This window comes from Hipposideros armiger, unplaced genomic scaffold (assembly GCF_001890085.2).
Source record: "Hipposideros armiger isolate ML-2016 unplaced genomic scaffold, ASM189008v1 scaffold_160, whole genome shotgun sequence".
Lineage (NCBI taxonomy): Eukaryota > Metazoa > Chordata > Mammalia > Chiroptera > Hipposideridae > Hipposideros > Hipposideros armiger.
Window position 1 is genome coordinate 2,492,269 of NW_017731510.1, and position 24,687 is coordinate 2,516,955.

Sequence of the window (24,687 nt, forward strand, 5' to 3'; positions counted from 1 at the left end):
TGGTTTTTGTTCTTATTCTGCCTTGGAATCCTGGTGTTTAACAGGCTCTTTATAGTCATCTATATGAAAACTAATGAAAAGCTTTTCAAATATGCAAACCTGCCATGTATTGCTAAGCTATGAATGTTTCTTTCTACAGCTTTTTTTTTTTTCCTGTTTCCAACCTGTATCTTGTTAAATGCCTTTTCTTCACCACCATTGTTTCCAGCCAGTAGCTTTCTGTTTAGTCTAATCTTAGGAAGACCCCAAGACCAGCCACTCATTCAAACATTCCTCTGAGTTTAATCAGAAAAAGGCTGCAGGTAGCTCTTCTCAGTTCCAGACAAGTGACGTGTCCTAGGCTGTGGTGGAAAGGCCAGCTTGTTTGTGCCTCTTCATCAGTTGTTTGGCACCCGTGACACCCTGTGGCCCCCTGGCAAGGCTATGTAAGAAGGAGATGGAAAAGCTGTGACTGGACACTTGTGTCAACCCCAAATTTCAGGTCAAGGGTTTGGCACGAAGAGCCTGGTCTCTAGCATTATAAATCTTATTCCTGCTGGGGCAGTGGCTCTTTTCACACTCGAGAGAGAGAGGAAGCTGCTCACGCAGACTTTCTGATCACAGGAGGGGACAAGGCCAAGGGACCAGCACATGTCCACTAGGGTGAGGACTTAACGCATCTTCTGGGTTGTTAGGTCCTGCGGTGAAAAGCTTTAGCTATGGACCCATGCATATCCAGGAACCCCAGTCTTTGGTCTGAATGGCTGGGGTCCTCAGACAGAACTTCCAGCTTTCAGCAAAAGCAGTGGTGTTTAGGACGACAACTTCTGAGGTTCTGCCGGGATTGGGATACTCCCCAGGTTATGAAGGTGGAGCCCTTGCCGTGCACGGGGACCGTGAATGCTCCATGACATCCTAAGCCTCAGCCTCCGCCAGTCAGGGGGCATCCAGATGTGGCCCAAGAGGGGAACAACCGATCTTTACAGCTGTGTAAAGTTCATGTGTCGTGTTCTCACTCTCTTTTCCTTGTGACACAGGGCCAAGCACACCTGCAAAAAAACGTTGCTGGAGGAAGTGCAGGAGCTGGAAACTAAGTCCCGAGTGATGGGGAAGGCCATGCTTCGGGACAGTAATGGAAAGAGGTAGGCATCTTCGTGCGGCCATTTAAAGAACACGCATTCCCCCCCCCCTTTTCCCTACTGTTCCTTCTCGTTTCTTTCTCTCTTCTCGGTTTCCAATGCGAGCGTGGGGTGCTTCATTTGAAGGATTTTGGTTATTTTCTAAATGTAGTCATAGTGAAATTATTATTTTTATTTTAAGATTTTTATTGGGGAATTGGGGGATGGGAACAGCGCTGGGGAATTAGGGGAAGGGGAACAGACAAGTTGCTGTCCTTTTGTTCTTCAGTCTAGTTGTGGAGGATTTTGCTTCACTGGCCCAAGTTGGCACCATCATTGCGCTCTTCCCGGGCGAGGCAGATCAGTCGCCGGCTTCTGGACAACCGCTCACTGCGGTTGTTGGCCACTCATGCTGGCTGCTGGCTACACACGGTAGCCAATGGCAACCCACTGCAGCAGGGCTTGCAGCCAACACCGCCGCGAGCGACTCATGGCAGCCCAGCTCCAAGTTGAGCTGTTGCTCAGCATCTTAGCTGTAGAGGGCAGTGTCACTGGCCCTCATGTGGGATCCGAACCGGGGCCCTCTGGCATCCCAAGCCAGTTCTTAACCAATGCGCCACTCGGCTGGCCCGTCATAGTGAGATTTAAATTACACTCTCTCGGGGGCAACATGAAATCTGACTTTCTGGGTCACTGGGCCTGCCCTCAGGCTAAACTGGGGTTTTTATTGGGTCTGGATATGGGCAAGACAAGCCAGATGCTGAAAACAGAAATAGTAGCAATATAATCTTAAGGTGGAAAAGTTCAGTTTTAGCAATATTACCAAAGAGTATCTAATAGCTAGGCCTTGTGATTATCAGGCCCCATTAGTACCCTAATGTGTATCTCCTATGAAGGTTTGTATGCTGAATAGTGCATGTTATTCTTGTAAATCTTGTTACAGTTCACTTCATGTATACCTGGCAGGGAGAGGTTGTTTTGTTTTGTTTTTAGCGAATTATTATTTTCTGCTGGTGTTGGGAAAGTATCGTGTCACATACTGGCTAGTTCATGGAGATGAGCAAGTGTGCTCCGTCTCATTATTTCTCATAGAGCATCAATCAGCCCCCTCCTCCACATACCTAGCAGTTGGGTATGTGAGTAGTTTTTGTTTAATCACATATGTTAAAATGTTATCAGGTTGCATTTAGTTAAAATCAAATAATACTAAAGGAAATTCACCTGGACCCAGGAACACTTTGCAGCATAATAAAGAGGCATTGCTGTTTTAGAGACATGCAACGTCTCAAAAACTAAGTACCACTCTCCTATAAATGCTTAGAAGGAAGCATGTAGCCAACTGTTAATGAAAAAAAAAATCTAGTAGTTGAATACTTCCCGAGATTCCTGCTATGTTTAGAGTCTGTGTATTCGTACCATCTTTCAAAGCAGTGAAGACAAAGAATTTGTTTTAAAAGGAAAGAGAGGCCAAACATTTTGAGAAATATTAAGAGTATAATTTCCAATAACCGTCACTCTTTTAGAAATAGGATTGTAGAGTATGTAGTTGAAGCTGTGGTTTTGTGTTTATTTATGACTTATTTTTTAATTAGTGAGCCCATAGCACTCATTGTGTGGCAGCTGTGCTGGTCACTGTAAGGAAGTATCAGTCCACTTGACAAAAATCAGTAAGCTTACAACCCCGACTATAAGGCAGGGGCTGGGCTTACAGCACACCTGCCTATAACCATTACGCAAGACAGCAGTGGCTCAGGCTGGAGCAGGGCTGTTCTGCCCCTTTGGTACTTTCGGCACAGTGCTGAGCACCTTCTAGATTTTCAAGGACCTACAGAATTCTCTGAGACCTGAAAAGAAACACATTCACCGGCTCTGAAAAGAAGGGAAAGCCTCTGCAAATTGAAATGAAAAAATGTTTAACACTCTGCATACAAGATGCTTATCAGTGTTAATTACTGTTAGGCTTAATAAGCACAAGAAGTTCTGTCATTATTTGAAAACAACTTACAGGCTCTCCTGTCTCAAGACTTCTCAAGTGATTGCTGAGAGGCCATAAGTCATTTTTAAGTGAAATGAGAATTTCAAAGTAGAATTCTAAAACTCCTTGCAGACACTGGACAGGAAAACATTACGTATCATGCAGCATGAGAACGCACTTAAACATGCTCCATCTGATGTGGGCAGGGTCTCGTGCCGGTTCTTAAAACAGGCATGGACATGAGATCAGTATCAGGGAGGGCATTCAGAAATGGCAGCAATCCAGGAGGCCATTTGGCTTAAGAGGTCAAGAAAGGCTTCATGTCGGAGACAGGATGGAAAACAGGGCTTTGAGGAGGTGAAGAACTTGGTAGATAGAAATGATGAGAGTGTATTTCCGGCAGAGGGACAGCCTCTGCAAAGAAGCAAGGCAGATTGTGTGCAGAGAGCAAACCCCACTCAGAGTAGAGGGTTGCGTGCATTTCACAGAGATCTGCATTTGAATTCTGGCTCAGCAACTGATTAGCCACATGACCTTGAGCAAGATATTTCATATAATAAGTGGACTCTTCATCTCTTATAGAAGAAGACTAATAGTTGGAGGGGAGAGGGGTTAGGGTTTATGAAACATTATGTACAACACAGCATCTTGCCTGACCGCTGACGGGAACTCAAAATGTCCGCTGCTAATCTTCAGGTTGACTGGAGAGTCATGACATTGAAGTGTGTCATGGGCTGTCAGCATTGAAAGAGAGTGTGAGCCCATCTCTTTATTTTTCATATAAAACTATTTATTCATAAATATTTTCCAAAATGAAAGTCGGTTTACCAAAGTATGTGAGCCCATCTTTGCTTGTTGATAAAAAGAATGTAATTTGTAAAATTTCCTTATCCTGTTCAGAATTCACGTTTAAATGTTCAAATGGATATCAGAAGATAATTAGAGTTTAAATGTGGTTTCCTACCTTCTACGTTGTAAAATCTGTTTTCTGGTCACTTTGTAACTTTCACGACTGTAGCTAATGTGATTGTGGGTGTGAATGTGCGTGTAACCCACTTGGTTACACCCCGTTTCCTTTTTTACTGGTCCCGGTGTCTTGCCTCACTTTTGAGTTCTTAGCAGAAGATAGTTTTGGGACTCCATGCCTCCCAACATTCTCAGCAACCCCCCCCCCTATTTGTTTTCCCCCTCTTAATTGCTCCCAGATTTTCTGGGTGGTCCATCTGTAAACTAGATAATGGAGAAGTGTTATTCTCTACAAGAGCGGATTATGTCCTGCTTGGCCTCCCTGGAGCTGCCTCACAATTCTTTATCACCTTCGTTTGTTTGTTTCACACCTGCTTGGAGTCCTTTGTGCCTCTGGTGCTAGTGGGGGTGGAGGAGGGTAAGCCCCAGGTCGGAGGAGAGGGGTTGAGATTTCTTCAGCTCTGTTCTTCCTTCTAAAGATTTTATAGACTCCCTCTTTGAGAGATCCTGAGTATTTTGGTCTCTCCCCACACTCCCCGTTCCTTTCCCCATCTGATGTGTCTGCTTACTTGATCATCTATCTCTAGCTGTTAGTCTGGCATATGGCAGAAGCTTCATAAATATATGTTAACTGACTGACTGGAAATGCAAAAGTCCAGTGAGATGGTAGTGAGGCAAGGAAGGGGAACCCACCTTATCTGTGCCGATCTACAAGTGCCTGGTGTGTTAGCCCATGTTGAAAGTGGCCACAGAGAGATGCCAAGAGATACACAGGTGGTCACCTGGTTCCTTTGAGAAGGCCCCTTATCTCATGGCTTAGGAATAGAGCTAACAAAGAATCACAGATGGAGAGACATTTTGGGTGTTAGCATCACCCTACATGTGCAAAGATGGCAGCCTTGGAGCTGGTCCTCCCAACAGCCCACAGCCCATCCTGCCTCCTGGTGTCAGCAAAACCTCTACCCCAGGTGGCTTCAGCACCCCTAACCATCCCAGTGTTGCTCAACTCAATTCAGACATTCTACCAAGTCATAAAACCCAGGTCCAAGTCACTGGCAAACATTCTAGCAGTTTTTCTCAGGAACGACTCATGAGAAATAGAACAAAAATCTTTTTTTTTTCAATTAGAGTTTATTGGGGTGACAATTGTTAGTAAAGTTACGTAAAAATCTTTAAAAAAAGACCTTTTTTGTGCCAAATTTACAATTACAGTTTGAAATGGTAGCTAGGGATTCTAAGCATCCCCTATGCCCTTTATTTATTCAATAAAATACTTCAACATTTTATTGATTTTGTCCAAACCCCAAACTTTTACACTATTTTGGTAAGCATTAAAAATTTATTAACATGCTTCTGCACGGTCGCTTTGGGAAATCTTACCTTCCGAAATTAACCTGGGTAATTTATGCATAAATGAGCCTGTTCCCATGACTCAGATAAAACGAGCTGATAGTGAGAAAGGAACAGATCAGGGAGTCGGAGATCTAGAAAGTACAGTGAAGTGAGAAAATGCTGACTATAGTGAACAAAAGTGTTTTCCTTGAAGTTAGCTAGTCTTTTCTCGGTGGAACATTTTTCTTGTCGCGTTTTTGTGTATCTTACAGACACTAGACACATGTTCATATTTGGATTGTTCAAAATACCTTCCCCCAAACCATCTTCCCCCATAATCTTTACCAAGAGATCGTCCCACTGCTGTCTGTGTAGAATAGAGCCTATCATGTATATCCTTACTTTGCATGTGTCTAAGTGCAAAGGAGCTAAATGGAGGAATTCCTTTTTTCAATGTTTAGGTAATATTTTCTTTTTTCCCCTCTTTATTCCTAAAGTGTAACTCATGCAATTTTTTTTTTTCTGGCGAAAGAAAATCTATTAGTGGCCATTTACCTTTACAAATATAGTTTAAACAAATGCCTGCAACATCATGTAAGAGGACAAACTAACTTTCTTTCCCCTTGAATTGCTTTCCTTCCTTGATGTGGGGTAGGGGGTGCTCTGTGTTTTAGGTATTTTGGCAACAAGAAGAAAGGTGAATGCATTTGATGGGAACATCTAGTTTTCCACTTACACTTAGTCTGCATAAACAACAAGGAGACCCTTGTTTTGTTCTAGACCTTCTTTCTGTTCATCCCAGTTGGTGGGAGGGAGCTGGGGGGTGGGGGGGTGGAAGGGGGAGGGGAGCCCTGGGCTGATTTTCTCCAGTTTCAAGGTCAAGGACTCTGGTTGCTGCCCCTGCCTTTTGCCAACAAGGCAGCGGGATTCTCTTTCTCTTAAGTGCTTTCCCGCCTGAGTATAGCTTTCTCTGTGCCTTTGGTCGAGTTTGTCACCTTATGGTGAGCCACCAGGTAACCTCCTTCCCCTTTGGTTTTATGTTCTCCCTGAACACTGATGCGTGGGCTCTGTGACCCCAGGGCTGCGACAGCGCACACAAGGTAATCTAGACAGACTGTCTGCCTCTCGGAAATTCAGGAGGGAAACCTGATTCACTCCTCTGTCTGGATGCCCGTGCTCACCCCTCCTTCCATTTCAGGGCTCCCTGTACACAGGCAGGGCGCTAGTCCAAGCTGGTGACCTGGGAACCCTAATACTAGACTGAGTCTGATCTTCAAACAAATGAGAGATTATCCCCTGCTCCAGGCCGCACTCTCCTAGTGCGCTTCCTAAAACCAACTCTATTAGGAAACAAAAACTCCCCAGTACATTTTGAGTGGATACTCCACTAAAAATATCCATCATGCTTTGATCTTTAAACAGAAATCCTTGCTCTTTAAAATGATGTTTAAAGAGCTACTTGGTATTGTCACACCTCCAAGTCAAAATTGGTACCACTGCTGAATAAAAGATAAATATAAGGAAGCCCCAGATAGGAGGGACACCAGCTTTGTTGGGAATTATTTCTCCAATGTAGACTTTCTTTCATTTTTTTCCTCAAAGTCTTGGTGTTGGCAGTGCATGTTTCTGTCTTCCCTTTGCCTCCCTCTTACCCCTTCCCACACTTTTTTTTTCCTTAAAATATCTATTAGTTTTTTTATTAGCTGAAAGGATAGGAAATTATGCCATCATTTTAGCACACCTCTCTGGGCCAGGTGGCAAATGTCTGCTTCCAACACCTGGTTAAGATTTATTTCCCCTGCAGCTGCATTTTTTCCATGGCTGTGTCACCAAGTAGAGGAAAGAGCACAGACTACAGAGACAGACGGACCTGAGTTGGGCTCCAAGCCTTGCCACTCACTTAGCTGTGTGACCTTGGATGGGTTATTAACTTCTCTGAATTTTAGTTTTCTCATCCTACATTTGATTTGAGGTTTAAATGAAATAGTACATATTAAATCTGTAGCATATGTAGGCATTCCGAAAGTGTTAACACCCTCACTTAGAAGCTGAATAATAATGAAATGTCACTGGTCATTTTAACACATATGGGTTTTCCCAGAGCTCTCAGAAAGAGTGTGACCACACCAGATACTCTGGTTTGCGTCTTCGGGGTATGCCCCCAGGCTGGGGGACGGGACAGGGAACTGGCTGAGCCCCAGGCACATCAGAGCAGTGTGTATAAGCCACAGTGAGCTTGGGATTGGGGGCATCAGGGGGAGAGTTCAAAATCCTGGTGGTTTCCCAAGTCATCCTGTTTGTAGAGGAGGGTGTACCAGCCAGGCCGCCTCCCCAAACCCACACTTGCCCCCTGAGCTGTTCTGAAGACATCCACCTGAAACAGAAGCGCGTCCACACCCGAGCTCACCCTCTCCCCTCAGAACCAGCCCTTCCTTCACGGTCCTCCGCCCCCCAGCCCGCCCCCCACACCCCCGTAGCGACAAGCCGTTCAGCGCCTCAGACTCCCTCTACGCCTCATCTTGTTTCCTCTTCACCTTTGCGTCTTTCCTCTTCAGGGGCGCTGGGTCTCATGCACACTCTCATAAAGGGGCCACTTTGCACCGGCTCGGCCAGCAAATCCTAACTGGTCTTCCTGCCAGGGTGCCGTCCCCTCTGCCCTCCACCCTCCACACAGCTGACCACTTTGTTTTCTAAGCAAACATGGCCCTGGCCATGCCACTCGTCTAAAACCTTTGATTGTTTCCTGCTCCCTGTGGAACAAAGCACAGGCCAGGGCTGCAGAAAGATCTCGGTCTCCTCTGCAGCTTTTTACATGTATGAATCTTAGCCCGCTGTGTCCCGTGCCCTCCCAAGCTCCCGCAGTGCAGCCATGCTCTTCTGTGGCTGATGACCCCCTCGGCCCTTCTCTATGAACTAGTGTTATACAGCTGTGTCAGTACAGGGCTGAGCTCTGTCTGGATCCTTGGGGACAAAGGAGACAGGCCCTTGTCCTGCAGGGACCTGAAGCCCTGAGGACAGATGTTTCCAGCTCCAGACCCAGTCTCTGACCTCACTCTGTTGTGTCTGACTTTTCCCCACTATGGTCATGTTGGCCTGGGCTTCCTTTAATTCATTCATTTTAAAAGTGTTTTTAATTATTCAACTATTCAACATACACAGTAGTAGAGAGACTAGCACAGTGAACTCCATATACTCATTGCCCAGGTTCAACACTTATAAAGATTTTGCCACAATTGCTTCATCTAGCCCAGGGGTCGGCAAACTACGGCTCGTGAGCCACATGCGGCTCTTTGGGTCCGTTCTGTCTCAAAAGTTTGCCAACCCCTGGAAGAGCCAATCCAGTCCCTCACAACAATTTAAAAATCATTCGAGAGCCATAAATATATTTTTACAAATAAGGAAAATTTAAAGTAATATTATAAATGAAACTATGATAGTTTTATTTTCATTTTCAATTTTACTTCAGAGCCCCATGTACGTACCCAAAGAGCTGCATATGGCTCGTGAGCTGCAATTTGCCGACCCCTGGCGGCTCTTCCATCTCAAAAGTTTGCCGACCCTGGAGCTAGCCTGTTTTTGCCCCTATTTTTTCTTGGCTGAAGCATATAAAGCAAACCCTAGACATCACGTTTTACCCTTACATACTTCAGGATGTAGCTCTAAATATCACATGATACAGTATAACATGTATTATAACTAATATTTGTTTACATTATTACATATAAACGCTATAACTCCAGTACCTATTATCACATCTGAAGTATTAACAATAATTCCTTGGTGTCAAGTGATACCCAGTTTATAAACTGATTTTTTTGGATCATCTCAACCCTGTCTTTTTAGAGCTTTATTAAGCTTGCATTAGGATCTAGGCAAGATCCATGTGTAGCATTTGGTTGCTGTGCTTTTAAGTCTCAATTCTGAGAAGTTCCCCCACCACCCTCCTTGATTTTAATGCCACGGGCTTAACAGAAATTATGCCGCATTTGATTTTTCTCATAACGATTATCACCACGTGCTGTGAATGAAAGTTTCCTCCTGCGTAGAAGAGGGAACACAGCCTCGGAGAGCTGGAGCCTCCCTTCCAGTGTCCCCCAACTAAAGACAGAGGCTGGACCCACGTCATCTAGCTCCGGGCCTCTTTCCGTGAAGCCAAAATAATAAGAGTCACCCACATGCTACCATTTTCAATTTCCTCTTTATTAGAGTGCCTGAAAAGCCCCAGGGAGATGAGGAGGGATGCCTGCCTGGGAGCCTGGGAGGGGGAGTCCCATCAGAGGCCGCAGGCAAGGGGCAAAGTCTGCCAATTTGGCAATGTTATGTGCAGAACTGCAAGGGAGCTAGAAAGTAATAGTTGAGTGCTGTTGCCTTTTGGATCCCTGTATGTAGAAAGAGCATTTGAAACCAGACCCTCCCCTCAAGGAATACAGAAGCCAAACAAGCTGACAACCTCAGAGCAAATCAAGGAAAAGGGGTTTGTGAACGCTCTTAACTGCTTCCGTGTGGTTCAGAAAAGAGAAGCTTTCTGGAGAAAGATGATTTCCAGCCAGAATCACCTTCATGGAGACTGAGGTGGTCTAGAAAAGAAATCAATCGAGTGTGTTTAATCTTGTATGGAGAAGCTTGGGCAAGGCCTAACACCAGCAACTATTTTCATGTAGACAACAGGGAGACTTCTTAGGAAAACAGCTGGGGAGTCAACAACACTTCCAAGGTAAACCTCTAGCCTTGCTGACCAATACTTGGAACAGGTGAGGAAATGCAGTGGTGGACAGAGGGAGCACATGATCCAAGAGCTTCCAGAAAGGCTGACTGGTTTATATCCACAGGAGTCTCTGGTGACTGCTTCCCGGGCACAGAAAGGAGCACATAAGGAAGATAAACTCTTAAGGAAGTATAACGCCTAATTAGCATTTGGTTAATGCCTAAGCTGCCTGTGTCAACCAAAAATAATTGACTCTCTCTTATTTTATGGATGCTAAATTCCAAGAGCCCCTTTCCTTGTCGTTATGGGCTGGTGCTTAATGATTTAAACTTTTATAAATATCATTTGTCATTTGTTGAGAAACAGGAAAAGGGCGCCTTTGCACCTTTCAGTAGTGCTTTAGATGTATTAGACACCTACTCAGAGCTCAGCCACTGCCCACCGCTGTAATAAAAGGAGGACAGTGTCTTTGTGAAGCCCGTGGAGAGAAAACGGGAATAAAAAGTCATTTCCTTGTGAAGAGGGAGGATGACTTGAAGAAATTCGTTTTTCTGGATTATGGCTTAAGTTAATGTCAACTTTCTCTGTTCGCCAGCAAGACCCCTTTTCAAAGATCATTTTTACTCATGAAGTTAACGGCCATGACTAACGAGTACTGATGGCTCATTGCATCCCTGTGGAAGTAATAGGAAGTATTTTAGTCCTTATTTTTGAATGTTGGTTTTATTTAACTCATTCGAGCAACGATCGAAGCTAGATTTTTTTTTTAACTTTTTTCCTTGTATAGGTCCAATCCTTTAGAATATTGACATTTTCACATTTCAAGCAGGGATTAGTTCTACATGAGATTCTTAGAGGATCTTGGCTAATCACTTTTTTACTTCATTATTGGTGAGTTGTTTGCTTTTCAGCTTGACTCCCCTTTCTTCCCTACCTCCAACTGTGATGGATCACTGAGAGTAAGCCGTTCCACCTGGTGACCAGGGACACCCGCTCTGAAACGGAGTTACTGTTTAGACAACCCAGGAATAACCAGATTCTACTGCTGGTTTCCCTGCCCATCATTTCTCAGTCCTTAGGGAGGCAGAGGAGAGAAGTGGAGACTTCCAGGTACCCTGAAAGCACTCGTGTGAAGTTGTAGTGCTTTTAAGGGGATCAATGAATCCCCTGGATGCATTGGACTCTTGGGAGGAAGAAGAACTAGAGGGACTGTGCTGGTCATTTTGCATTTATATTTGACATCTGCTTTTGAACTCACACTGCTCTGAGCATGTCCACCCAGTCCCGGGCATAGTCATTGTTGCAAAGAGCAGTGGTCCCCATCTCTGTGGCTGGCACTGGGAGGGCCAGTTAAGGCCCATTTGGTCACAGATGAATGTAACATCTTTGACCTTGTGGTTGAGGAGACCATGGAAATTTTTTGTAAAAGTTATAGCTAGGAGATGGTCATTATAGTGGAAATCACAACAGTTAGCAATAGATTTATTGGACTTTTAGAGAGATTTCTCTATTAATAGAAGCAGAAAAAAATGGGTGTGTCTCATGATAGTGCATCTAAGAGTAAGAACTTCTCCAGGACATAGGACATAGCGAGCCTTGTTTTATACTGAGTCCGGGTTAAGTCTGCCCTTCCTAACAAGGCAGTGATAATATGGTTATTCAGCGTTTTATCTCTTTCTCTAGCAAATAGGGTTGACTCAAGGCACCGTAGGTGGTGGTAACTGGGAATTCACACTTGCTGATGAATAAATGTATTGGCTTCCTAGCAGATAGAATCAGTGATTGGCCTCATGAGGGACAAGTCAATGCAACAGACACATAATTGAAAACTGAGGACCTGCCAGGCCCGGGTGTGGCATAGAACAAGACAGACAGGTTCCCACTTTGTTAGAGTTCACATTCTAGTGGGAGTCACAGACAAAGAACAAACAAGTGAATAAACAAGAGAGTCAGTGGCAATTGTTAGGAGGAAAATGAAACAGGTTTGTGATGGTGAATGGATGACTATGTTTAGTGCTCAGGAAAGCCTCTCAAGATGACACACTGAGTCCTAAATAAAACACAGAGCCCACTCAGTGAAGACCTGGGGAAGGGCTGGTGGGAAGGCCCGAGAGGGGAACACTGGGTCTGGCCGGTGCCTACAAAGCATGGGGCAAAGTCATATAAGAGGCAGTGGCGGGCGGTAGGGAGGAATCATGGGGGACCTGTGGGCAGAGATGGGGCTCTGGATTTTAGCCACCAGGAGCCATGGAAAAGGTTTAAGCAAGGGAAATAAATGCATAACCCCATTTTCTAGATGTGATTACATGCCATTTTAAAGCCATAAACTCCCATTCTCAAAAAGTTCAGTAAAATCCCAACATGTAACACAAAGTATTTATTAGTATGAGTTTATTATAAAAGTTCAAATTAACATGTTTATTTGTTGTAAAGTTAGTTAGTAGTAACAGTGAGATGATTTTCAAAATGACAAAAATTTGAAATAAGTGTTTTGGAGGACAGATGTCTTGTATCATTTCTATATCCAATTTTCTTCTATTTTATTTTGGGTTATATAGTAATCGTGCACCAAGATTAGTTGTCAATTTTAACAGTGTTTCACAGTTTACTGTGTAGTCTCAGAAAACTTTTATTTTTTGTTCTTGATTTATTTCACATAATAGTGTCTTTGCTTAAACATATGTAAAATAATGTAAGTAATATTAATACTAGGTAAATATTATTAAATAATTATATCATGATTTTATAATTATTAAATAATATCTAAAAATAAATAATATAAATTTGCTTAACTTTCTTATCATAAATGTACACGTCATATAAAGAAGTAACCAACAGCTTATGGAAGCACTAAAACTCTCTAAAATAACATTATATGATAAATTTATTGTTCTCTTGTTACACAATTGACTTATACAGCCAGAACATGTGTCAAGCAATGCACTTGGAAAAGAATAGCCTAATTGTCACTATTATTTTACACGAATGGAGACATAAGAATGTTTTCTTAAAAGCAGCTATATATAATCATAGACTTTCTAATAAGTGATCAATTCATAAAATCAAATATAAGAACCTTTAATCTGAGATCTTTACAGAAGCAAGTAAACTTGAAATCATTGGTGGTTTTTAATATGGTAAGATCTGATATGAGTTATAAGAAATATTTCTATGTTCTTATTTAGTTAAATATTTTAAAAATATTTAATGTATATAAAATGTGATTAAAAACTAGTGTTTGAAAAAATAGTAAACAGTGCTATAACCTTAAAAGCATATATTATCCCTCTATATTTCAATTTAGTCAGAAAGTCCAGAGGCATATATTCTTCAAAAACTTTGAAGTCTTTGGTGAGAATATACTATTTAGAGAGAGTAAATAACACAATCATTTTAATATTATGTATACATCTAGTTGAAGAATATAAATTGAATAATTTTGCTATTTAAATTAAAAAGTATCATCTAAGTAAGAGTTTTATATGCACTCATTGAATTTACTGACAAATATAACTTTTCATTACTAATAGAATAAAAACTTTTGAATACTACCAGATATTTCTTTTTGCCAGTTCATCAGAAATAGTCAAGATTTCGGATGGAAGAAATTTTAGCGATTCAGTGTATTTCTAGAATGATAGTTGTTTTGTTTATTGAAGCATTGGTCTATCACCCAGATCTTTTGCCCTCCTGGCTGTGTCCTACCTATTCAGAAAGCATTTGCTTTTTTAAAAAGAAGGGAGGACAGGAACTTGCTGAAAGCACTTTGGATATGTGGAGCTTTGGGCTTGTTGGTTCATTGTCCAGGCTATCATCTTTTCGCCATCCTCACAAATCGATTGAAAAGTGAAGAACTGCCCCGGTTGACACACGCAGGGAACAGAGCCCTCTGCACAATCCCAGTGCATGCTATGTCTTTCACAGGCTGTAGGAGATGAAAGACTACAGCATCCAGGCACAGAGAGGCGTCGGGCCGGATTGTGTGCAAGCCTTGTTGCCGCCATGTTGCTGGGTACATTGGTTGCAGTCTTTGACCAGACATCTACAGATAGTCTGTATTTCGAGACGTAAAATCCTTCTCAGTGTAAAATCCAAGTGAGCCTTTTCTTTGATAGCCCAGAGAAATGCGGCAGCCACAACGCTTCTGCCGCATTTTGGCATCTGCTTTTTGTCTCCATAAATGGTGCTGTCCCGATTCAGCTGGCTGGCGACCATGTTTCTTTTGTTTCTCAACATTTTTGAATGTAGTGTCTTCAGTATTTGGACATGAAAATATACTTTTATCCTCAAAAACAATTGATTTGTATCCGTACTCTTGGGTAAGGAATGTCTACAGACAAAGTACACCTTCTGATCCTAGATAAAGAATTTTTTGAGAACTTTCAGAAAAGACTTCCATTAGGCACAGCAGACATCCTTATTTATGTACTTTTGATCCTAGGTTCTTAGTGTTTCTTACAGCCGACTTTTTCTTCCTCTTCCCTTTTATGTAATATTCTCAAAGGACGTGACCACATCATTCCATCAAGCCTACATCATGGTTGTGTCACTGCTGTATTCCTTGCACTAATTTTCTTTCTTTAACACAGCAGCTTAGACCATGCGTAGGTTTCATGTTTTCTGATTTTTGTTTTTCTATAGCTCTGTTGGAGCACGTCCAACTTATGACATCATTAGAAATGTTGTACAGGCTCAGATATGCCTTCTGTTTATCCACTTTGGTTTTCTGTGCTGCTGTTCATGTTAGTGTCGGCAGCAAATGTTTTTACATTTCTAGCAACTGAGGTGCGTGTGTGTGGCATTTCTCATCTACTTCTACCACTTACAAGAACAACAAAAGAAAATGGAATAATGACAAAGGAAAAACCTGATCATAGAATTTACAGTGAAGTTTATAATCTGTTCTCCCAAAATTTTGTCCACCCATCTGTGAGCAGTGCAGGCAGGACATGATGCACCTTGAATTGTTTGGTTTTTTTTTTCTGTAACTCCTTTCCGTCTAAACTCTGAAAAACCTTTTTCACAAAACACTCGCTGAGCAAGTAGTGTCATGATTTTTTTTAATGCTTTTGAGTGGGTAGTATCCTGTTGTTGAAGACCATGTTATAAAAACAGATTTCTCTGACAGAACCTTGGTGCCTTTTCCTCTGAAGCTTCCAGGGTCAGCTTGGATAAAAGTAGAGCTTCTGAGAATTTTCCACACATGGTTGCTTGTACACATTCGCTCAGAGATGCCAGTGTTGTCACCCTTTATGGTGATGCTAATCTAGGCAAGATCATGTATTCAGCCCTTGCGTTTTGCCAGAGATCGTACTAGTCAATTAAGAAAACAAAACTGACAAAGAATAAAGTAATGATGGCAGATGAGTAGATAGAGAGTGGGAATCCAGTGTAAAACGTTCTTTTAATACAGCAGCAATGGGGAGACTGCCGGGAAAGCCCAGTGCAAATTAGAATTTGTTACTAGGGAGTCAACGAGGGCAAGGGGATTGGGCTGCAGGGGACTACTCTGCAGATGTAGAGTTTTCTGAGCACAATGAAAAGTTCAGCCTGATGGGCTGAGAGCCCACCATGGTGGAGAGAAGTTAGGCTGGATAACTAGGTAAGGACCAAATCATATGACCTGTGATGAGGCTGGGGCTTTATTCTGTAAGCCACAGGTAGTCATTAAAAGCCTCACTTATGAGAAATAGCTATAGAATGAGATCTTACAAGTAGAGAATATTTTTTAAAAGCCACCTGGCCTTTCTTCACCAAGGTCTCTGTAGTTTGTCCATGCAAAAACAAAGTTTGCATGTACTCAGGAGACCTATCCCATGCAGTCACCCCTCACCTCCACTCCAGAAGAATTTAACAGTATAGAAAGATTTTCTTATAGTGGTCTCACACCCTTTTTGAGGAGGAAAGAAAATTGTCAGCTAGTCACTGGCACTAAGCAACCAAATGTGCAAATTTAGAATGATGCCCCCTTGGGCTGACCATAAAGTACCCTGGGGAGTTCATGGCGCTGCTAATGTGTGGGATGAAGTTTCTCATACAAGACCTAGTGGGTAAGCTGTTCCTTTAGTAGAAATAATGTATGCTGATTACAAGAATGGAAATGATGATAAAACTTAGATTACTATTATGAATTACATCCAAAAAGTGTACTTGAAAAAAATAACCACTAGGTGTACCTCAAGGTCACAGGGCCAAAACAAAACATACATTCCACTTCTCTCCCATTCCATATCCTTTCAATTCATTCTTCTGCTCTCTCCTGAGCACATGCTCATGGTTCCTTAAAGTCTGTCCTTGGGCCAGTGGTTCTCAATTATTTTGGAAAAAGAGCTCTTGTGTCAGTATAGGATGCTTTCAGTTGCAGATAACAGAGGCCCCAGTTCAAACTGCCCTTCAGGATGAGAGGTCCCTGGCTTGTCCCGCTGCACTGCAGTCATGGCCGTGGGTCCCTAGCCAGGAATGTCATCAAGAACCAGTTTCTTTCCATCTTCTCACTTAGTCCCAATGCTTTATACTCATCCTGCCCCACCCCCACCCCTGTCATGATTACAGGGCGGTCACCCCATGTGTGACCTTGTTCGCAACCAATGGGAGAGGAAGAGTTTGCCCCTGACAAGGAAAACTCCTGTTTTCATCGATAGAACCATCCTGAGCCAGTCCCTACAGTCAGAGAAATGCCACAGAGGGCTGATTTAGGCTTGGCTTACCAGAACCCATCTCTGTAGGGAGGCTAGGGTGTCACTCTGAGAGCTCCTCAGCAGGGGAGGGAAGAAACGCCTACTTCCGGCCTCTGATAAGCTGATGAAACCTGTGCCCCCTCTCCCTACGTGTCAGTTTTGCATTCGATTTTGAAGGGATGCACCAACACCCCCCCCCGCCCCCAAAGACTGTCATTTTGTATCTTAGAAAAATAATATTGCTTCCCAGAGCAGAGATGCATCTCACTCTTAGATTTCAGCCTCTCCTACATGCATACTGGTTATCCATTCAGGAAATACAGTGGTCAAACCTGGAGATGTGTTGTAGTTTTCAGCCGCTATTTCATAATTTTTATGGATGACCCAGAGAGAGGCCGAGTACCAAACCAATATATGAGTAATTAATATCAAACATTCAATTCATTCTTTAAAAATTTCATAATCCAAAGTTTTTCCCCACTGGGAAAGGAAAGGGAAATGTGTCTTTTCTCTCCTGTGCCCTTTATATTTTTATTTTTTACCCTGTCTTTCACAATGCTATCCCCACATCAGTTGCAATGAATCTTTCCACAGACTGCTAGGTACCAAGATTACAGTCATCTAGCCAGACCTGTCGGGACAGCCTCACATTATGGGGTCCAGGTCAGTCTTCTCCATGAGAACACTTCTTCAAACCGGAAAACATGAGCAAACAATGACATAAACAATCGTCTTATTTTGAATTTTAAAATAAATAGTTTGCCAGAAACACCAGGCAGATTTAACAACTGTACTGCCTCGAAGGCAGCAAGGGCCTGACCTCTGAAGACCCCCTCCGTGTTGTCTATCCACGTGCTTGTCAGTTTTCGGTAAGCCCTGCTTTAGAAGCAATGAAAGAAGACCCTGGCAGAGTCGGTGTGGCGTTGCCTCACTCCCCGTGTCCACCTGGACAACACTTCTTTAAAGACAGGCCCAGAGAGGATTTGACGTGTTGCCAAGACCACCATGGCCATGAGCCAAGTGAAGTTGGGGGTCACATTTTGTGGCCCCCTGCAATCCAGGCCACAGGTCTGGGTCTCCACCTGATCAGCCTTCAAATGGCACCAGAATGTTAATTTTCCCTTTCCATTTAACTCTCAACAATCAACATAAAAATAAAGAAGGCATCTGTGGTTTGATTCTTACTGTTCCACATTGAGCTTCTCTGCAGGTGTGGCCTTGATTGAAAACTGACTGCACGCTTGCTCTCTTCACATCACTGATTTGAAAACCCATTGTTTGCAGTCACCTGCTGAAGAGTATGGGCTAATTTTTGAATGATGCATTTTTTTCAAGAGACATTTTCAGATATTCAGCCAAGCTACATGGCCATAGGAAACAAAGTTATAAGTATCCATCTAGGATTATGGATGGAAAATGAAATTTTAGCTCCAACTCCAAAGCAACTCAGCACCTTAGTTAATGGAGACCTGTCACAGGTTAGTGACAGAGGAGGCTCCAGCACAAACACCTACGTGTCCAGCCCTGGCTGGCTAAGTGTGGGCGTCTGCCTCGGCTGGCAGCATTCACCGCCTGTCCTGTAGCATCACACACTCAGATGCCTTCTCTGCTCTGAGAGTGAAGACACTGGGCTCCAGCACCTGTGTGCAGGGCCAGGGAAAGGCCTTGATGTGAACGTGATGAGAGTGGCAGCCACACATTTTTTACTCATTCAGTTCGGCCTCCCATCTATAATCACTGTAGTTATGACATGTAGGAATGTCTAGGCCCTATGCCACGTCCTACTTAGAACACAGTCATCGGAAAAGGGAGGGAAGCCCAAGTGCACATAACGTACTTGCTTCTAGGGCTTTTTCTGAATCCGCCTAGGACTTCATTGCTAATATTACATTCTTCCACTTGGGTCAAGGTGGTGAAGAATGGGAGGGAAATGCTTGCAAACGTTGGTGGTGGCATCGCGAGACCCCAGAGTACTCAGGACCACGAGTCCATTCACCCTTTCTAACGTCTTAGTCACACACACCCCACCTTCTTTCAGAACGGACTTGAAGAAGCTCAAAAACATGACTAAAGTGCTGTAGTTTGAAAAACAATTTCCTGAGGTCCTCTGGCTCCCTCCCTGAGCTGGGCTGAACTTGGAGTGACTCACTCATGGCCTGAAGTCCTCTAAAGAAATACCCTAGGCAAAACTTCCGCCATGTAATTTTTATCAAGAGAGTTTGTTGTGTTCCCACCGATGGGGCGGTGCGTGCGTTTTCCCAGGGAGACAGCACGAAGCAAGCACCTGCATCCACTTTACCCCTTTCCTCTTTGTGAACTCTGGGAGAACACAGAGGTCAGCCTGTGCCAAGCACCTTGAACCCTCATTATCTTTAATTAGTGTTTAGGAGGTTAATCGGTAGTGAAGCTCATCTTTCTTTAATTATTTCAACCATTGAGTCAGGGGGGGCCTTGGGGCCAGCTTTGAATTATTCTACTTGTTTAGATGCTTATTTGAATTTGTGAAGTCAGATGTTTATTACCCAGACCCTGTGTGTATTGGAGAGGGTGCTAGGAAAAGAGGAGAGATGGTTCAGGAAAGTTACTTTTATTGTACTTAATTTGCAGATTAATGGCCTACTAGAAAGTTTGCTATTTTAAAAGAAAATAACAGTTATGAGAAAGAAGAACAGTTTCAGACTTGATCCACATCTTAAACGCTAATAGGCAAATTTGTTCTATTTTTCACAGATAAGGGCAACTGTACATTCAAGGGATTTAATCGATTAAAAAAATACTATTCAGTCATTATCCGCATGTTTTTACCTTCACACATCAGATGCTTTTCCAAGTCACATTTCATTTTCAATATTTTACGTGATAAAGTTGCCAACTACCCTTGGGAAATTATATTTCAGCCCAGTATGTTTCCTTGCTCAAAAACCGTCCTTAATACCTGGCTTAAATTTCCCTTTGAGTCTTTGGAGCATCCTGTGTTATTTCTCACCTCCAGTTATTATCTGTGACCATCAAACACCTTTAAAATTATCATTGCCTTTTTATAAATATCCTTTCCACCGTCCCGCGTTCTTCCCTCCTTCATCACCTCACATACTTACCCCTTCTTAAAAGATAAACTGAGGCATATTAAAAATTTTAAGAGCTTATATGAGCAAAAATCAATTCGAATCAGGCAGCCCCAAGTCAGAAGTGGACAGCAGTGTACAGACAGGAGCTTGGGGAGAGACTCTTACAGAGAAAAGGCAGATGCACAGTAAGGACATTATTGACCGTGTAGATCTTAAAACACTGTTGGTTGTTTGGGATTGGTTGTCTGTAGGTTTCGATTTTGTAACCTTGAGGCATTTACAGGCTTTGATTTTGGTTTGCTTATGTGGGCTGCCGCAGCATTAGAGCCACCTCAGCCTGAGGGCCTTCTTGTTTAATTAATTTAACACCCCAAACGAGGCCATTGTGTTCAAGCTTCCTGTGAGGTGAACTTTGGACCTGGGCCGCTCTGCGTGGTTTCCATGCTCAGTACAAGGGGGGTACGAGAACATCACTCGTAGCCAGATGGTGCATCTGTCTAACAAGTGCCAGCGCTTCTTTGGCAAAATTAGAATGCAGGCTTGGTAGTCCTGTGGCTCCTTGTGACAAGGTCCTGGAAAGTCATGCCTGCTCCCCCTCCCTCCGGAAGAGGACTTGCGGTCAGGGGCCTTTGGATGGAGAAAGGCAGAGGGCTCTGTGCCTTATCATTTTCATCTTTATCTTTGCTTCTGTACATTGGCCCTGCCCACGTTTATTATTCATCTCTTCATTTCTTCAGTCCTCCAACACATAGTTCTTGAGCATCTACTGTGTAGGAGGCACGGCTTTTGGTGCTGTGCATACAGCTGTGAACAAGAAACAAAATTCCTGCCCTCATAGAACTTACCTTCTAGTGATTAACAGACAGTAAACACAAGGTGTGTAGTGAAAAGTGGGATAGAGGAAAACGAGTGAGGAGGAGGGGAGGTTTTATAGTAAGCTGGTCCGAGGAGGAGGCCGCTCTGAGTAAACTGAGGGAGAGCACCTTGTGGGAAGAAACCCCAGGCAAGTGCAAAGACCCTGAGGTGGGAACCTATTAGAGTGCTCCAGGAGTGGCATGAGGCTGGAGCAGAGGCAGGGAGGGGAAGCATAGTGGGGACCTGGGTTTGACAGGAAGCCGGGGCTCGCAGTTGGTATGTTTTGAGCAGGTAATTGGCACGGTCCAATGAGTGGAAATAACTTAAACAGACCTCCCTCTTGGAAAGCTGCGGCTCCCTGATTAACGTGGCGCTTCACCACTGTAGTGTTGTTTTGTCTTGTCCTTTCCCCAAATGTCCCTGTGGAGAAATGCACAGAGTTCCGACTGGTCCTCACTTGCTCCATCGCACCTGGGGCTTCTCAACCCCCCATATAGCATCCCACCAAGGCCTCTCTGGGTCAGCCAGGTGCCCTGCTAATTTATCTGTTCCTAACAGCCCCATGACTCTGACCTGACCTTCCGTAGGCTCTCACACTGGACCACGGAGCTCAGCCTTGTTTAAGAGGAGCCTTACCACCTCATTGCAAGTCGTGGGATGAGGTAATGGTTTCCATATGTGCTGGGGCTGTCATTCAAATTCGACTTTGCTTGCCCCGCTAATGAGGTCAGACGGCTCTGCCTGTGGTGGACAGCCTCTCCCTCGGGTAGGGCGCCTGCAGGAGATGGATGAGGTCTCCCACCCCCTGTTAAACTCAGCTTAGGCATGCAGCATTTCTTCCCATTGCTTAGAAAGGATAACTGCAGAAAAACACAAAGTAGAAGAGAATGCATAACACCTGAGGGGGATTATTGTAATTTAAACTTTTTATTTTGAGTTCATTGCAAGTTCACATGCAGTTGTAAGAAACAATACAGAGAGATCCTGTGTACCCTTGACTCAGTTTCCCCCAATAGGAAGACTTGGACGTTGACGCAGTCAAAACACAGAACATCTCCATTACCACAAGGATCCCTCATGTTGTCTTTTTAGTCTCATTGACTTCCTACCCTCTCCTTAGCTCCTGGCAACCCTCAATCTGGTCTCTAGTTCTATGATTTGGTCATTTCTAGGATGTTCTATGAATAAATCCTACAATATGTAACCTTTTGATAATGACCTTTTTTCACTCAGCAAAATTCTCTGGAGATTCATCCAGATTGTTACACGTATCAACAGTTTCTTCTCTTTCTTGCTGAGTGGTATTTCACAGGAGGGACAGGCCACACTATGTTAAACCTGTCACCTGTTGAAGGATGTCTGGGTTTCTAGTTTGAGGCTTTTAAATGAGTAAAGCTCTTATAAACATTTGTATACAGTTTTTTGTGTGACCATAGTCTTCATTTCCCCGCTATAAAAATCTGGCAGTGCAACTGCTGGGTTTGTGGTAGTTGCATATTTAGGTATTTTTTTTTTTAATAACCATTTATTTAGTTCATGATTCTGTGGGTTGGCAATTGGAATATGCATTAGCCCAGGTTCATTTGGTCTTTTGTTGTTGTTGTTGAGATATAATTCAAATACCTAATCTTCAAATACATTCTTAAAATGTATAGTTCAATGGACTTTTAATACAGTCACAGGTTGTGGTGTGTTTATTTTTTTAAGGAATTGCTCAACTGTTTTGCAGAGACACCGTGCCATTTTACATTCCCCCAGCAATGTATGCGTGATCCAGTTTTTTTACATGCTTGCCAGCATTTGGTGTTGTCATTATTTTTTTTAAATGTTAGTATTTGTGATGGGTATGCAGTAATATTGCTCATTGTGGTTTTAATTTGCATTTCCCTAATTGCTAATAATGTTGAACATCTTTTCATGTGCTTATTGACCATTTGTATATCCTTTCTGATGAAACATCTCTTCCTGTCTTTTGCCCATTTTTTAATTGGATTCTTTGGGGGTTTTTTTCTGTTGTATTTTGATAGTTCTTTATATATTCTAGACCTTAATCCTTCATCAGATATACGCTTAACAAATATTTTCTCCCACTCTATAGCTTATTCTTTCAGCCTCTTAATAGAATCTTTCTTGGGAGAAAAAAGTTTTCAATTTTGATGAAGACCAAATTAATAATTTTTTCTTTATGAATTATGCTTTTGGTATCAATCCTAAAAACTCTTTGCATAGTCCTAGATCCCAAAGATATTGTTCTATTTTTCCTAATAGTTATATAGTTTTATATTTTACTTTTAAGTCTGTGATTCATGTTGAATTAATGCTGTCTACGATGTCAGACTTAAATAGAAGTTTTGTTTTGGGGTTTTTTTGGCCTATATATGCATAGTTACTCCAGCACCTTTTGTTGAAAAGAGTATCTTTCTTCCATCGAATTCCTTTTATACCTTTGTCAAAAATTAGATGGGTATATTTGGGTGGGTTTACTTCTGGGTTCTCTATTCTGTTCTATTCTATTCCATTATTCTATCCCTCAGCCAATGCCTCACTATCTTGATTAGTGTATCATAAGTTTTAAGCTAGAATGATTTCTTCCGTTTTATTCTTTTTCAAATCACTTTAACTATTTTAGTTCCTTTGTCTTTTCATATAGTTTTTAGAATATTTTTGTCTATATCTATTTTAAAAACCTTGATATTTTTATAGGAATTGCATTAAATCTTTGTATCAGTTTGGGGGAGAGTTAATATCTTTGCTACGTTGAGTCCTCCAATCCATGAACATAATATGTCTCTCCATTTATTTAGATCTTTTTTGGTTTCTTTCGTCAGCATTGTGTAATTTTCGGCATATAAATCCTGTATGTGTTTTGCTAGATTTATACCTAAGCATTTCATTTTTTTGAGCAATCATAAATTTCATTGTAGTTTTAATTTCAGGATCCATATGTTCATTGCTAGTATAAGAAATACAATTGGTTTCTGTGCGTTGGCCTAATATCATGCAACCTTGCTGAACTCACTTATTGGATCTAGGAGTTTTATATTTATATGTGTGTGTGGTGTTTTCATATTAATGTATCTATATTTCTTGGTATTTTCTAGTCAGCCATGCCATCTGCCCATAGGAGTGTTTTTATTTCTCCTTTCTGATCCATATGCGTTTTATTTCCTTCCCTTGCCTATGGCACTGGCTAGAACTTCCAGCAGCCTGTTGAATAAGAGTGGTGAGAATGGACATTTTTGCCTTGCTCCTAATCTTAGGGAGACAGCATTCAGTCTTTCATCATAAAGTATGGTGTTAGCTGAACATTTTTTGTAAATGCTCTTTGTCAAGTTGAGGAAGTTCCCCTCTATTCCTCATTTGCTACGAGATTTTGTTTTCTAAATCATGAATGGGTACTGAATCTTGTAAAATGCTGCTTTATCTGCATCAGCTGATACGCTCGTGTGGTTTTTTTTTTTTTTCCTCTTTAATGTCTTAATATTGTGGATTACACGGACTGATTTTTGAGTATTGAATGAGCCGTGCATCCCTGGAATAAACCTTACTTGGTCATGTTTTGTAATTGTCTTGTTATATATTGTAAAACTTCATTTACTGATATTCTGTTCAGAAAATTTGCATCTATATTAACGAGGGATATTGGACTATGGTTTTCTTTTTTTAGTAATATCTTTGTATGATAATCTAGTATTTTTGGTATTACGGTAATACTAGCTTCATAAGTGATTTGGGAAGTGTCCCTTCCTCTTCAATTTCCTGGAAGAGATTGTATAGAATTAATGTTAATTCTTCTTTAAATATATTTCATAGAATTCTACAGTGAAGCCATCTAGGCCTGAATGTTTCTTTTTGGAAGACTTTCAAATTTTGAATTCAATTTGCTTAATAGTTATCGGGATATTCAAATTATTTCAAATTGTGTGGGTTTTTATAGTTTTTTATTTTCAAGGAATTAGTCAAATTTATATGTATAGAATTGTTTGCTATAGTCCCCAATTATTCTTTTGAT

The 24,687-nt window shown here is 42.2% G+C and overlaps 1 protein-coding gene across 6 annotated transcripts in view; it reads left to right on the forward strand.

Moving 5' to 3' along the window:
* Window positions 1-24,687, forward strand: part of ATP8A2 (ATPase phospholipid transporting 8A2) — a 624,797-nt gene that overhangs the window by 580,729 nt on the left and 19,381 nt on the right. For all 6 annotated transcript variants that reach the window (XM_019651453.1, XM_019651451.1, XM_019651452.1 and 3 more), the window contains one exon: window positions 1,017-1,121. In XM_019651453.1, coding sequence (XP_019506998.1) covers window positions 1,017-1,121 — 105 coding nt within the window. The remainder of the gene's footprint in view (window positions 1-1,016; window positions 1,122-24,687) is intronic.